Below are 15,787 nucleotides of genomic sequence, written 5' to 3'. Positions count from 1 at the left end.
TTGGTTATATGCTGATATTATATGCAGATTTTTCCAAAAAACAGTCTGAAAAAAAATTCACCTACCATTATATGCACAGCTTTCATTCACCTTGTTTTTATCATTACTTAAATTTCACAGACCTCCAGATACCCATCTGTCTACACTGTAGACATTAGACATTTAGACTTCCTAATTTCTAATAGAAAAAACCAAAAAAGTTTCAAGGAATTATGCTATCAAATCCAAGAGAAAAACTATCCTTCAAAATATCTTATAGAAATAAATGATACCAAACATTTCTAAATTTTTAACACTGAAATAATATGTAACTCATGTCTTCTTCTCATCAATGTATCAAGGAGTCACTTCCTCCTGGTAAGGCAAATTCCAGAAGAACAATCTTGCCAAAACTTTTATCAAAACTGATATTAATAACCATTAGAAATAAATACAATATTGCAAAAAATAATTTTATTAAAATTAGAAATAATGTAGAAGTCACAGATTTAAGAAATGTATTCAGAAACAGATCTTGATTTCACTCTATATGCAAATTGGACCTATTTGTAATATAAATCTCTAAGGTACTCAAATGAAGAGTAAGATGAAGTCTATCAAAGTCAATTAATCTATGAAATATAATTCAAAAGCAGTGATAAGCAGTTAGTTAGTTAGTTAGTTAGTTACCCCTGCTGATCCATCAGTCATTCCCCAACAGCCACTACACTTCAGCTGCCAAACTGATACAAGCGTATCTTGAAAAAACTTTAATTATTGAACTGAGTAGTATTGGCCTACTGCAATAACTACGTGAATTAATCAGAAAAAATGTAAACTTAGAGTAGAGAAAAAAGGTAAAGCACCTTTGACTCCTTCACTGATGTTCTCTCTACAGATAGGCAAAAAAACTCAATGATCTTCTCTTAATGAAGATCATGAACTTCTTAATGAACTTCTTCTTAATGAACTTCTCTTAATGTCAGGGAAAGTCCTGGAACTCACAGGCTGCAAACACTCATCAGCATTGAGGCTAGCTTAAATTCCTTCTGTGCTCATCACTGGGTTTTGGTGACCAGAGTGCATGCAAGACTTACAAACACAGGTAGGCACTGATTTCACTTAGAAAATTAGACTGCTGTTTATCCATCTCAAAAACCTTCCCATTACAGATTCCATATCCTACAGATGTTACATTGTAAAATGTTTGCCAGTGGGCATTAGAAGATTTCAGCCTTTCTCCACAAAATTTCAGCTAATGTAAAAAGGCTTACTATTTGGCATTGAGTATGGCAGTATTCAGAGGAAAACCTTATTTCACTGATTTTTTCAAGTCTGATACCCTGAAGTCAAATGCAATCTTTCAATTGACTCAAAAAATGAGAACCAATATTACTTAAAAAGGCCTAAAAGACATAAAGTACATTTCTAAACTCTTAGTGGCTGTTCCATCAAAGGGATGTGTTGGCAAAATTTCTGGAAATGCAGTATCTGTAAGGGAGGATTCTGGAAATGCAGTATCTATAAGGGAGGACAGCTTTGAAATGATGTTTCACTACTTTATTCTGTAATTTATAATGCTGTTTAACTCCAATTAAAAAAAGGAAATACTACCCACACACAGCTATGCTCTTCCCACCTGATCTGAGTGTAGTATTTCCAGTATCAAGCAAACAAGATAAATCCCAGTAAAAATGTCAGTACTGTGGGTAGGCTTTAGCAGAAGGTCAGGACTGGCACCAGTGGTATTTCAGTCTAACAGTTTTAAATGCAACTTCAGTAGTTCATGTAAATATTATTTACTTTAATCTGTATTTACATTAATCTATGTCCTGTCAGTTACTGTAAAACAAAATACTGAAAGAAAGATTATGAAATTGCACTTAAATATAAATTACAACGTCTGCTTAAAATATCTATCTGGAAATAAAATAACAAAGAAAAAATTACTGCTGCCAAAGCAATGGGATACCAAAACTCATGTGATTAGAAAGCTCATGAGAAGTAAAAAACAAAGGTGCTTCTATTAATCATAGATGATATTCAGCATAAAAATTTATTTAGAGGCCTGATGTTCTTAATCAAAACCTACCTTATTAGGAAAACCTGCTCCACGGAGGCCATCCTGATTTGGACAGAATTTACAAATAGTGCCAATTTCTACATACATCAACTAGGAAGTGTTAACAAGACCTCCAACATATCAGCCTGTGGGGTTTTTTCCCATTAGGAACAGTTGGTTGAAAAAAGGAAAACCAAAACCAATGAAAACAAACATATACACAAGAATATGCTCTACAACAAGTATTTATCACATTATAAAGCACCACAGTGAAAGCACCAGCACCATTTACAGAAGCAGGTAAAAACAGACTAAAGAACATTAACACAGATGATGTGCTGTCGCATCAGACATCATATTTTGTGTCTTGTGACTATTGAGACAAACAGAAAACTTGAAAAGATGTTCATTCTTCTGTGCTTTATAACAGTTCAACAAAATGCAGAGATGACACCTAAGCTGCTGTTTTATTTTGGGCTTCTGGAGGTTGTAAGTCTCCACACAAATGCACACTTCTAAATTTCAGTGTACTCCTCTGAGAGTGCAAGATGCAGTAAGCCATTTTTCAACTGGGAGGAGTTGACTAGTACCTGTCATCCTCCGGAGATGCATGCTGGATATGAATCCTGGGACTAGTAGGTCGTCTCCTCTCTATGGAGGGGGACCATCTACCCCTGTTTGCCCGTTCAATAAAACAGGAAGAAAATACGGTATTTAGTTTGTGGTAAAATTAAATATATGGGATTTGGGACTGGAAAAATACCCCAAAAAAGTAATGGAAGTGTGCAATTTAATTCTTTTTTCTAACAGCTTTTTAATACCCAAGTTTAGTTTACTTAAGGCTGCTTAATGCAAAAACATCACATCTGAAAGGAAGAGGAGGTGTGCCCAAAGATGCAGAATTTAGACCAATATATATCTTCTATATGGTGTACCATTAAGTTTTCAAATAGTCTCAAATGCTTGACTACCTAAAAGCCTGTCATTTGTGTAGGAAGCTGCAATTCCAAATTAGAAAAGACTTTTAAAGACCATATAATGGTCATTATCTTGGTATTTTGCTAATCTCTCCCACCTATCTGCATGGAAAAATGTAATCTCAGTAAAAATGTAGGACTATTAATTATGATAAAAGTTCTAGGGCAGAAAGCCACCGTTTTCTGGAATGCAGTGAAAGAATGCAGGTAAAACTAAGTTAAACACGTTTGTATACAAGTACTGGGGTCATTTTTTATCATTTGAAAACATACACTGCAAGTGTGTACAGCCAGCTCTCTGTCTCCTTATCCCTGCAGTACATGTCAGTACATTATGTTACACAACTAAAGTCAACAAAAAATACCTGAATTGAGAATGAATTGTGGTGTATTATGAGATTTCTTTTCTTGGAAAAGCTCATTCAATTCAGAATTATATATACTATATTATAGACCAATGCTTATTTTTTAGGGATGCCAAGTGTTTGTAATGCAACAAGTGTATGCATAACAATTTACAATACCAAAACAAACTGATTTATTGGCAAATAGCAAAATGTTTACATCAACTCAGCACAAGTATCTTATATTTCCCTTTCTGAGGCATTCTTCCAGTCCATGTAAAAAGGAAAAGGGTTTGATTTATGGAACATGCAAATAACAAAGGTTTCAGGGACATGAGCATTATTGTAACAGTTAGGTAGATCTTTCAGATGTTTCAAGAGCAAATAGGTTGTTAGTAGCTTCTTTTTCTCTCCAAAGCAACAGTTAAAGAAAATGTTAACGCATCAGTGCACTCAGTCAAAGCCCTTAATATGCTGATATCCACTACAGATATTAAAGAGCATTTGAAAGAATTAACTGGGTAATTCAGTAGGAATTTTCAGAACATGCTCCTCTTCCTTGAATGCTGAATGACTGTGAGCCACAGTATAACACCAACATGTAACTACCTACTTCTTTTCATGGTTGGAAAGAACCAGAAAGACAGTATGTCACAGACCTAATGCAAACAGTTATTTCACTGTACATTATTTTAATGGAAATGGGGGTAGTCAACATAACTGTTAAGGGCATGCAATATAAAAATCAACATGAAATCGGGACAAGCTTTAATTGGATTAACCTCCCTGGTATCTGTTTATGATTAGGTAACAAGTAACTGCTGAGCTTTGCCTCTTGTTTGGATAGTAGTGGCCAGCTAATGGCAAACATCCTGTTTTGATTCTCCCTGCAGTGAAGCACCTCAGAACAAATCTAACACAGCTGTGGGGCTGTATTTTGCCGATTTGCTGACCCTTGTACATGACCTAATCCCTGGGCTGTGCTCCTCAGTTCTATTTGTTCAGACCTCCACTAAGTGATGGAGGATCTCAGGCCAAAAGCATACCAGAAGTACCAATCAGTGCAACTGCTCTCGTGCTAACAGACATACAACCGCTTGCAACAGCAGAAATTCAGAGGGTAAATAATAGCCACACTACATATTACTAACTATCACTGACTGCAATCTTAAATCAGTCTGGGGAACATGCTGTTATGAGAAAACATTCCTAAATCAGTTCAGAGTCTGCCCCTGAACCTCATGTCTAGGTGTTTTCCTGAGCAGAGACTGGTGTTGAAAAGACATTTCTCCATTCTAAAGAAATAGCACCCAATTTGCAAGGAAAAAAGCAGAAAGTTTGAGACACTGTGAAAAGGATAAAAAAAAAAAAAGAAATTAACAAAACAGCTTGGAATAAATAGAGGGTAGATGGTGGGAAGGGGAAAAAAAAAGGCAGGCATGGTGCAACTGCATAGAGGTATTTGTAGGGGATCGATATTTTTGAATGTCTTAGTGTATACTGTGCAAAAAAGAAGTATTTGAAGGATTAAACTCTGTACAAAATCAGTACATTTAACAAAAAACTTTAGCAGGCCTGTGTCAGGGCAAGGTTAGTTTGCCAGTCAAGTTATATGGAATTGGTCAAATGATGGAACCTATAGGAAGAGAAAAGAAGTTCTGTCCTCACTGTTTTTTTGGTTCTGCTATACTGAAACTAACTAGACTTTCAGATCACAAATTCATACATAGAGCTTAAAGTAGTTTTCTGCTGGTATAAGTGAGTCAATAGAATGACTTTTACTGGCAAAGCAGTGTCTTAAAAACCAGTAACTACTCTGACCATTCCAAATTACATGAATGACATTGTATAAAATTCAAGGATCAAAACTGTTTCCAGAAAATCAGTGACAGAGACAAATAGGGCTCTACTGTCCATCTGGTATAACACTACCATTTTGTTAAAATATGGTTTATTTTAGCTCTTTTTCTCAAATATCATCTAATTCATACCCTCTGAGTCAAAAGGTGAGGGGGAATAAGTAGAATTTCTCATAGGTAAACATCTTTTTCATAGGTAAGTATATTCCTAATTTTCATACGTAAGTATATTCCTAATTTTGTTAAAGAAAATACACAAAGGTGTATTTAGAAGTCTGTATTTAGAAGCATAAAAGTCTAGACTTTTAAATAATATCTACAATGCTGTCATTCTGGGAGGGGAGAAGAGAGAAGAAACAACATGAAAACAACTAAAACATCTTCAACATAAGTCTCTCCAATATACTGATAAAGGGCTGTAGATTGGACTTCACAAAACCTTATAGTGCTTCTCTTTGATGGACCAATTCTAGACCTGACAAGTGTCTCATTTCCTCTAAGTCTCCAGTAATGAAACAACTTTTCCCTATTGTCTATTACATTGTAATTTTAATTGTGTTTAGTATTTCATTGTAATTGCTTTCAAAAGAGATTTTCTACCACTTAAGGTGAACTTGTCTTACTGCATTTTAAATCTTTTGTTCTTATCTTGCTCAGCACAGAACCAAAATGCTTTCTAGAGACCCTGAACTTAATTCTGTGTTCTTCAGACTAAAGACTCCTCTATCATCACAGGCAGCTGAGGACTAACTTCATCTTCAAGTGTAAACAGATTCCACATTCAACAGAGCAGAATTAAATAATCCAAAATTTATGTTCCCCAAAACAAAAATATTAATTTGGTGGGGTTTATATATTAAATATAACATCCTCCTCCAAAATTTGGGCTGCATAAGAAAATCTTCTACATCACAAGAAAGGAAAAAAAAATCCTCAGCCAAAGCCACACACACCTTATTATTTTCAATGAAATTATCAAGAAAAAATTGAATATCAATTTCCTTAACAAGAGCTTTTCTGCTCTATGAAGGATACCAAGTCAAAATCTCCTATTTAGGACTTCTAAAAGCTAAGAAAAACTTTCAGAGTGATGGGCAATTTTTTTCTGGATCAGACCAACTGATGATTTGGCAAAACCACATGTTTAGTAGCAACAGAAGCCACTAATACAGACTAAACACTTTCATTTATATACATCCTTGTACTTATGCAAAATGGTGCAGATTCTGCAAAGAGCCCAGTTGCTGGACATGAATCCTAAAGACATAACAAAACTACTTCACATCAGGACAGATGTAGTTTTGAGTATAAAATTTTTACTAGATAGTTTATAATTACCAGTTAGTGCTTCATTGAATATTCAACTTGATGGGTGGCATCTTGAAGTAAGTAACACTGCTCACATTTATATGCAATCACATTAAGTAACTGCTTGTAGATAACGGCAGCTGTATGTATGTACACACTCAGTTATGATGTTACAATATTTTTTAAAAATATATAGAAAAATATCTGTATGTCACTCTGAGTGGCTCTATATTTTTTGTTGTTTTTTTAATAACCACGTTCATATTATCTGTAATATCTGAGCTCCGCCTTAAAAACTAATAAATTACTGTAGATCCATCAGGGATACCTCAGCAGAACATTAGTCACTCTTCTGCCACAAGTGCACAACTTAAGAAAAAGCACAGTTCCAACCAAGGAGCAGGAGGAAATGGGGAGAAAGGAAAGGGAAATTATAAACAAAAAGCTCAGGTGAAACCCTATCTCAAAGAGGAAAGTGCCCTATCTCAAAGAGGAAAGTGCATTCTTAGTGACTTTCTTCAGGCATCCTGCCCCACAATAAATAAAATAACACAACTGTTACAACCACCACACTGAGTATTGACTAAAAAAGCATTATTAACTTCCATACTAGTTAAACATCTACTGGACAGACTAAAATGTAATTCTGTCCTATTGCCATGCAAAGGGAGCCTATTATTGCCCTTAGTGAGCCTAAAATCTCACTCTAAAGTGGTATCATCCTTAGCCAAAAACATGGGTAGTGATGAGAAGTTCTATTGTGGAATCACCCTTTTTATACCAGTAGTATTTGATTCACCTAAAATTTTGAATCAAGCTATTGTAATTGTGAAAGTACAGAAAGCATCCATAACATGCCTGCACAATGTATGTGACACAATAATATTTCATTTAAATTGTGAACATGTCTTAAGACTTATGCGAACCTTAACATAATATCAGAGCAAAAAACCTTAATGCAGTTATCCACCTTGCAAAAGCAGATGCAGCAGATTAAAGAAAGCAATGATGTTTGGCTGTTCTGTAAGAAATATATCAGTATTGATACAGTTCTGGTTTGAAATGTGAAAGTTTTGTTGTATTTTCTAATTTTTGCCACCGCTTTATTAGCAGTCCACAGAACAAGCAAGAAACAGATGTAATGCTTTTTAGCAAATGATGATGAAGATTCACAACCAAGTGGTAGTTTCAAAATACTTAACACTGCAATGCTATTATCAGCATACTGAGGACTTTTGTAAACAATGAACATCAGCTTGAACTAAAACAAAGGAAGTAGCTGGAAGCGGTCATAAACTCCAACGCACAATTTACATGACATACATGAATACGGGAGCAAAAATGTCTACAAATACCAAAGCAGACAAGAATGTACAAGAACGTGGAATACTCATATGAAGAAAAACAGAACTTATAAAGATCACCAGCACAGATGACAAGAAATTCATAAGTTTTTATTTTATACCTTTCTCGTTCTGGTGAATGCAAACTAGTATCTGGTCTCAAGCAGTTGGTACTAGCACTCCTAGCCCTGTCAAGGGAGGGCTGCAGTTCACTAGTGCCAGTGCATTGCATCCAATGGTAGAAGAGAAAGAAAAAGAAAACAAAGAAAGGAATACAATGTTAGATATTAACTCATAAAATAATGCTCTCTTTACAGAAAATGTAGAATCACAATGATTTAATTAAGGAAAACGTAAAAGGGTTGACTGGATGATAGCGTCAAGGTTTGTTTAGAAAATAAAAGCAAACGAAAGGCTGCGAGAAATTTTTTGCAAATATCATTGAAATGTTTAAAACTGAATGAGACAGAACAGCACCCACTTGTAAGAAAAGTGGAATGAGAAATACCAAACAATAAAGTTATATCCTTATTAACAGCAGTAAATTTTAAGCCAACATAAAATAATGTGATCCACTATATGTCATGTGAAATCCCTTTACAGTGAAGCTCATTTATTCTGCAAAATCCATATTAGATACCATAAAAGTGGGGGGATTAATCCTCAGTGTCTTACCTAACCAGCAGATCATCTCCAAATTTCGATATTCGTAAATTAAGGCAATCATGAAGGAGTGAAATATCCTGTCTAATCACGGGTTTGGTCTTAGCACATGCAGGAAGAGTTGAGCTTTGTAAATTAAAATTATTTAAACAAAATGAAAATAAATTCAACATGTAACAGAAATCTCATACATAAACAAAAGAATGTAATAGAGAAAAACATGCAACATATAATTTTAACAGTGAAGACAACTCCAACTAATACAAAGTAATTTGGTTTAGGCTTTTTTTTGTAACATAGGTGTTAATTGAAATAACTAGATGAAGTTATTTTAGGACTTTATCCCTTGATCTCTCAGTCACAAAAATTATGAAACATTTTGTTATTTTTTTCTTTAACAAGGGAAGTCTTTATTTTTTAAAAAAGAAGCTAACTACTTAAAGGGGACTCTAAACACTTCTTACCTGTATAGGTTCCAATGAGTACCATTTTCTAGTAAAGGCATCTTGGGTGGTAATGTTTTATAGTGCCTAACAGAACTTCTGCAATGTGGTGGGTCAGAAAAGAACAAAGGACAACACAAAAAAATGCCAGAAATAAAAAGACAGGTAAAGGCAAGCCAAGACTGACCAAAACATAAAATAAATGCATAATATTCTATTATATTGTATAGCTGTAGGAGTAGATATCTCATCTATGTTTTTCTCAAGTACTGTGAAGCTATCTGGGGGAAAAATTTTGTATCAAACCTTTTCCAAATAAAGTGCAAGAAGGTATGCCAATGCTAGTACAGCTCAGATGTTTTCTTGAAATGGAAGTTATATATATCCATTTATAGATATTTTTATTTAAAATATACAGACTGGTTTAAGTTGATATTAAACTTACTCTTTATTTCTCAGTGATGACCTGCAGAGATTTTTACCTCTTTAGTAGCTAAGCATGAAAGTCTCACTAAAACAGGGATCTACAGTATCAAAAATTTAATTACAGATGTGTTAGCAACTGGCTTTTTTGAATGTGGAACTCTCTTGAAAGTGGCGTATCAGCTTCAAAATTTACCAGTAATTAAATGTTATTAATTATAAGCTAATTAAAACACTTAGGAGAAGTACTGCATCAGCCAGCACAGCAGCACTGAGGTATCACGTGACAACTGTCTAATATCATCATAGCTTTAGAGAAGGAAATGTTTATTTTATCAGCCACCTCTCCTCATTGAACAAGAGAGAAATTTAAAGGCAGAGAGCAGCTGCTGAATGGGAATTATGGCCATTTAATGGCTAAGGGTTAATAACAACATTCTAACAATTTTCCACATGCCCCACTAGGGAACAACTATGGAACTACTAGGAGAAGAACCGGCTGGCTTGAGGATTTTGCAGCAGTCTGTCCTGATAGGACATTTCATTCCTGTTAAGCCTTGGACCAAAACACAGCAGGATCAACATTAGAAACCTGGCTGTGTCACAGAGAGATGAATCAACTCTCTGCCTGGAAACATCAGTGTTTGTAAAACCCTAAAGGATTTAGCAGAGGAGCTTTGACCCTTCTTGTACGGGCTTAGTGGTCACCCCTGGTGAATTCTCCATCAGAGGTCACTGTAACATTGCACAGGAGGAAAAAAGGAATGGCTGTCATCAGGCCAATCCTGGCACATGGGCAGATATTACCAACCAAAGTAGGGGTGATCTAAGACATGGAATGTGGCAAACCCATGATCTATAGGTACACAGCATAGGTACACAGCTTTTCATCCTTTCTGTTAGTTATTAATTGCGTACAGAGTGACAGGATGGATAGCTAGGACTAGTATTCCAAACTGGTGCATTAAACACACCATATATCTTAATTCTGTAGCTTGGACTACCTAATTTCTTTCATTTAACATGAAATCATTAACATGTCTTTCCCATTTTAAGCTGAAGCTGTCTCAAGGACTAATTAAACCATTGTTCAGTAACCTGCCTAGAAAATAAGGATAAAGCCTTATAAAATTTCTAACATGAATAAATGTCAGGTCACTAGAAACAAGAAAGGACAGAAGATGGTATAGAACAAATTTTTGCTTAAACTGTTTTCTAAACTATTATTTACAGAATGTATATTGCCAGTCTCAGGGTATTATTTGGAATTGGGGTGTATAAGCCTCAGAGTAAAATTTCAAAGAATCAATCTATTGTCACCTCTGGCTTTTATATTCATCTTCAATACATTACTATAAGTACCATCCTGCTTTATAGTATACCACTATTATTACTTTTAAAGGGTGAAATTTTGGGGTTTTTTGATCATAAAAATACTGCAACAATAAATGGAATAAAGAAAAAGGCAAGGAAGTGCTGAATTCAGTGTAGCTATTACCTATTGCTGTCCTTGCAAAAATGACACAGCTTGCAATAAGTTGTGCACAACTTTTTGCTGTGACCAGACTGGTTTGCTAGATTTGTAAAATTATTGGAAAGCTAATGGCTGGGCAAAGTGTACCATAAGTTTATAATTTATTTATAAGAAATTTATATTTACCGTATATTTACTGTGTTTACTTCATTAATTGAGACTTTACACAATGCCATTGAAAAATTGTACTAGCAATTATAATCTTTAAAAGGGAAAGGAGAAAGCGCAGGGCTGGGGGCAGGAAGAGGATGAAGCTACAGAAGACGGGCCAAAAAGGACACGGGAAGGTGGCAGGAAAGATTGCTATCATCTGACATTAAACAGACATAAAATAACAAGATGTTATATAAATTATTAAATTCTAAAATTAAAATCTTGATGAAAAAGTCTTTTTAGCTGAAGTACAAGAATGAAAATATTTCTACTGATAAGAAAAACTTAATTTAACAGCTTCACTGGTGCAGATTTTTTTGAAAGCTTACGTATTTATTATTTTAGTTTTATGCTATTCTGCTTTATAACAAAACCCTATCACAGCATCTTCAATACTGTTTCAGATTTGATGATGAAAATAAGGTCAAGCAAAGACATTTAAAAAAATAAATGGTACTTTGTAAGAGAAAATCCTAAATTAAATAAATGAATAATAGCACTAGACAACATGGTTTAACATTTGGTGATTTAAAACATTTCACACTGACACAAAACTCTCATCAACACCCAGATTCTGAAGGGACAAAGGAAAACTACCTGACTGAATTAATTGAATGGTTAACTTTAATGTCAACCTACATTTTTACTTACTGTAAATGAAAGATGTTCTACACAATGTCATGAATTTTTAACATGGTTAACAGAGATGGTGAAAAAAAAGGTGGGGGAGCAGACGTTGATTTTTTAGATAAAGATATTTCAGTCCTGTTTAGTTTCACAACACTGGAAAGTCGTAAGACAGGGAGCTCCTGGCTTTGGAACAAGAGATTAATGAAGACTGAAATGGGCCCAAACTACAAAGTTTAAATATGGATCCAATTTATAGAATAATTTTTAGATGCAAAACCAAGTAATACAAATCCCCTCATATCTGGGACTTCAGTAAGCCCTTGTACATCAGTATTTATTCCTCTGCAAGTGACTAAATCAGCATGACATCAGGTGTCACAACAAGCAAAGATTGTTTAATTGTGCATGGCTGTTATATAAACATAAAAAAGCAAATAAAAGAAAACAAAACTAACTAAAAAAAACCAATGTTTGAAATTATTACAATGCTCATGCATTGGGAGATCAGGACTTTTGCAACTAGGCAGAAAATCTAGCACAGAACACAACTGCAAAACAAAGTTTCTTCAACTCCTTTAATCCTTACTACTGAGGTTTGAAAACAGATACACACATCTGAATCTAAATTAAAACAAACAAAAAGGAGCGACTGACATCTGGATCACAGCGTACTTGGAAGTTCTTTATGTCCTGGGACTAAATACCACCATGGAAAGAACACTGGGCACACAAAGTAGGCAGAACTGAGCAGATGTGTTTGTGATTCCCACACTCCTGTATTTACCTGATGGTGTGTAGGCACTCTGCACTTCTTCCTCGCTTTGCTCTGGGCAGCATAAGAAGCTCACTGCACAGACAGGATGGGTGGTGAGTGAAACAGATATAGTTATGAAGCATTAGATGACATGGGTTATGCCAATGAAAAGCAAATGAAAACATCAAAAGAAATGAGAAGCATTCACCCAGATAGATAATCTGATAAGACTGCATGTCTCAAAACACATGAGTCAAACATTTTCAATGAGTTCATTTTAGTGTGGCACCTCCTTCTGTGATATTTTTCTTTTAAATTCAGAATTACTTTTTCAGAGCTCTTCATGATGAAACAAATAATATAAAATGGCTACAGTTTTCTAATAACCTCCTGTCTCATGAACTAATTAATAGAGAAATGCCTTAGGAAAAAAAAGAAAGATGTCAGTTGTTGGCTTTGTGCTGGGTTTTGTGGCTTCCTAAGCTACAAAATCATACAGGTAAAAGCAGTCAAGGTCTGATAATGATTTAGTGCAGGTTGGTTTATGGGAAGAATAACCAGTCACCACTTTGGGAAAATCAAAAATATATGTTCATTTAAATATTGTGTTTGGCCAAAAAAGGTTTTTGTAATGATAATACTAAAGAAACAAACAAAAAAGCTAATTGGCCATCAGACTTTTTGTTTCTTATTCTTTCAAATTGAGGAAAATCAGCCATCTATTCTATTTTAATTATACTGTAAGCAAACACATACTATAGCCAGCAAGATGGTAAAATTAATGCATATTTATGCCTATGGAAAATATGACTATGATATGAAATATCCCTTGAATTAAGCCTGTAGTTTTCTGCACTTCAATACAATCAGAAAGACCAAGCTCCAAAACTCCTATCATTCTAAATATGAAATTAAAGGTAAGCTTCATGGAAACATGCTAATTTTAAAAGAAGCAGGGAATCCCATGAAGTACTATGGCAAAAAAAAAAAAAAAAAGAGAGAAAATATTACAAAACAGATAAAGCAGCATTTGTTCAATGTGTTTCACACTTCATGTCATTATAAAATGATGCATTTCATTGATAAACTATAGGCATTATTTACCTAAAATTCTAAACATGGCAGCTTGAAATAATGGCTTGTGAGTCATTTAAGATTCAATTACATGTGGAGCAACTAGCTTGATGTAACAATATGTACTAGAGAACTGAATTTTCAAATTTTCTTTCTAAGCCAAATTTCTATTCATAAAATCAGAGGACTGACAGGATTTTTATGCATTTTTCCAAATTACAAGCAACTAGGGATTTTAGGAAAGAAGTTACTATTTTCTTTAGAGTTGCAAAGTAGATGCAAAGTCCACATTAAATCATAGGATACTTTGTTAATATTTATCTTTCCTAAGCCAAAGAGTACCTATTGTAATTGGCCCAAAGCAAAGCTAATAAAAAGTCATCCAGAAAAGTGATATAAAATAACAAAGACACCATGAAATCTTCTAGTTAAAAAAAAAAAAGTTAAAGAATCCATCAAGAACATTATCAATATTGTCAGAATATGCAGTTCTCTGATAAATTAAGTCTGTTTTGGGAGACATTTAAAGTAGAGATTACTAATCTCAAACAAATGTTTTCTATACTCAGAATTAAGAGATTTTACTTAGGAATAAAAGAAACAAAAAAACCCAAAAAAACCAAAACAGAACAAAAACGTGTCATGCTCTTGAAAATTGGACAATGGTTTCCTAATAAAAAGCTTTTCCTAACAGTTTATATATATTCATATATGTGTGTATATATGTATATAAATATATATAACACTGTTGAAGTGGACAAATAAGTTCCACTGGAAACTTATTGCAACAGATGCTTCTGTAAGAGAGTGGTAGTAACTATTTTTACAAAGACCTATATTATGATTTAATATTGATTTTGAACCATTAACAGAAAATTGAGAAAATCATTGAAACTAATCAGCAGGTGTAATCTCTGGCAAGCAATCATTGGGTAATTCCTCAGCTTTCAAGCCAAGTTTACATTAGATATCTATGTGAATGCACTTGTTTAGGTGAAGGGTTCAGTAAAGGCACAACACATAGTATCTACACTACTCTTGATACTAATCCATAATATTTAATTAAGTTGGTTTTTTTAAATTCTTGGACGTGACAGAGTGTCTTTCTTAACAAAACCTGATTTGGATCTTTCATATGATGCTATTCTTTTGTACTGAAAGCTGGCAAAACCTGCCAGAATTAAATAGACTTCACAACTGATGAAATCTGGAGGAAAAGATGACAAGGAAAATGGGGAAAAGGAGACCACTGCAGACAAGATTATTATTCAAGGACACAAGTACATGGACCCATCTTTAAATCCTGCAAATAAGCCGTGTACATCTTTCATATCTGACCTTTAAACTTCCAAAATAGTTTTGTGAACACTGAAAAGAACTGAAGACTCTGAACAAATCCAGCAGCCCATTGCTCATCCCCGAGAAAGGCTCAGTGTAAACAAAGATCCTCTCCAACTATAATCCATGCATATATCACCAGTTTTGTCCAGGTTTGAGGCTTTATTAAAAGAGAAATTTCTAGACAGTTAACTGTCTATATTTACACTGACAAAAGCAACTTTTTAAAGCCTTTCTCTCTTCAAATTTGATTAATAACAAACCAATTCAATAAATACCTTCAAAAATCTTTTGAATGTATCCCTGCCCCCCAAAAATAACAGAAAAAAATTGCAACAAGTGGAAGTTACTTGAATTAGCCCAACTATAAATCTGACTACTATATTTAAAAACAATTTTAATTCACCTCTGAAAGAAAATTCAGTGCAAAAATCCATCTTAGTCAATTCTGTACACACTTCTTGCCTAGTTGAATTTTTACATGGACCAGATAACTCAGTAATTCCCATACCTATGTTACCATACTACAAAGGTAAAACGGGCAAGATCATACCTAAAACTGAACTAGCTGAACTGCAAGAGGCATCTGTTATTCAGTCTTTGTGCTGCTTCAAATCTTGCCAAAGATTTCCAGAGATGTTTATGGTTTAATGTTTACATGTTTTCCCATCACTACAAAATATATGTTCCGTATGGAATTTATTGGATTATAGGGAAAGATTTTGTTATACTTAGTTCTTAAAGTAGTTACTTACTGCCAAGAAAAAAAAAATCAAAGACATTACTTTAACTGATCTTATCTGAATGGTAAGTTTGCTATTATAGTCTAGCTATATGATTTTTTTAAAGTAAACAACATCCCATAAATATTGATAATCTATGTGACTGTCATCCTTATTTTTC

The 15,787-nt window shown here is 34.2% G+C and overlaps 1 protein-coding gene across 9 annotated transcripts in view; it reads right to left on the bottom strand.

Annotated features, from left to right (window-relative positions):
- Nucleotides 1–15,787, bottom strand: part of RIMS1 (regulating synaptic membrane exocytosis 1) — a gene marked incomplete at both ends in the record, with an annotated part of 301,933 nt that overhangs the window by 85,907 nt on the left and 200,239 nt on the right. For 3 of the 9 annotated variants that reach the window (XM_084203372.1, XM_084203370.1, XM_084203369.1), the window contains 5 exons: nt 2,632–2,715; nt 7,995–8,084; nt 8,548–8,661; nt 9,000–9,077; nt 12,503–12,565. The exons of 1 other annotated variant lie outside the window; for it this stretch is intronic. In XM_084203372.1, coding sequence (XP_084059498.1) covers nt 2,632–2,715; nt 7,995–8,084; nt 8,548–8,661; nt 9,000–9,077; nt 12,503–12,565 — 429 coding nt within the window. The remainder of the gene's footprint in view (nt 1–2,631; nt 2,716–7,994; nt 8,085–8,547; nt 8,662–8,999; nt 9,078–12,502; nt 12,566–15,787) is intronic. 5 more of the 9 variants (XM_084203375.1, XM_084203376.1, XM_084203377.1 and 2 more) reach the window with 3 other exon arrangements.

The sequence above is a fragment of the Fringilla coelebs genome (assembly GCF_963513975.1).
Source record: "Fringilla coelebs genome assembly, chromosome: 3".
NCBI lineage: Eukaryota > Metazoa > Chordata > Aves > Passeriformes > Fringillidae > Fringilla > Fringilla coelebs.
This window is presented reverse-complemented; position numbering and strand designations above follow the sequence as displayed.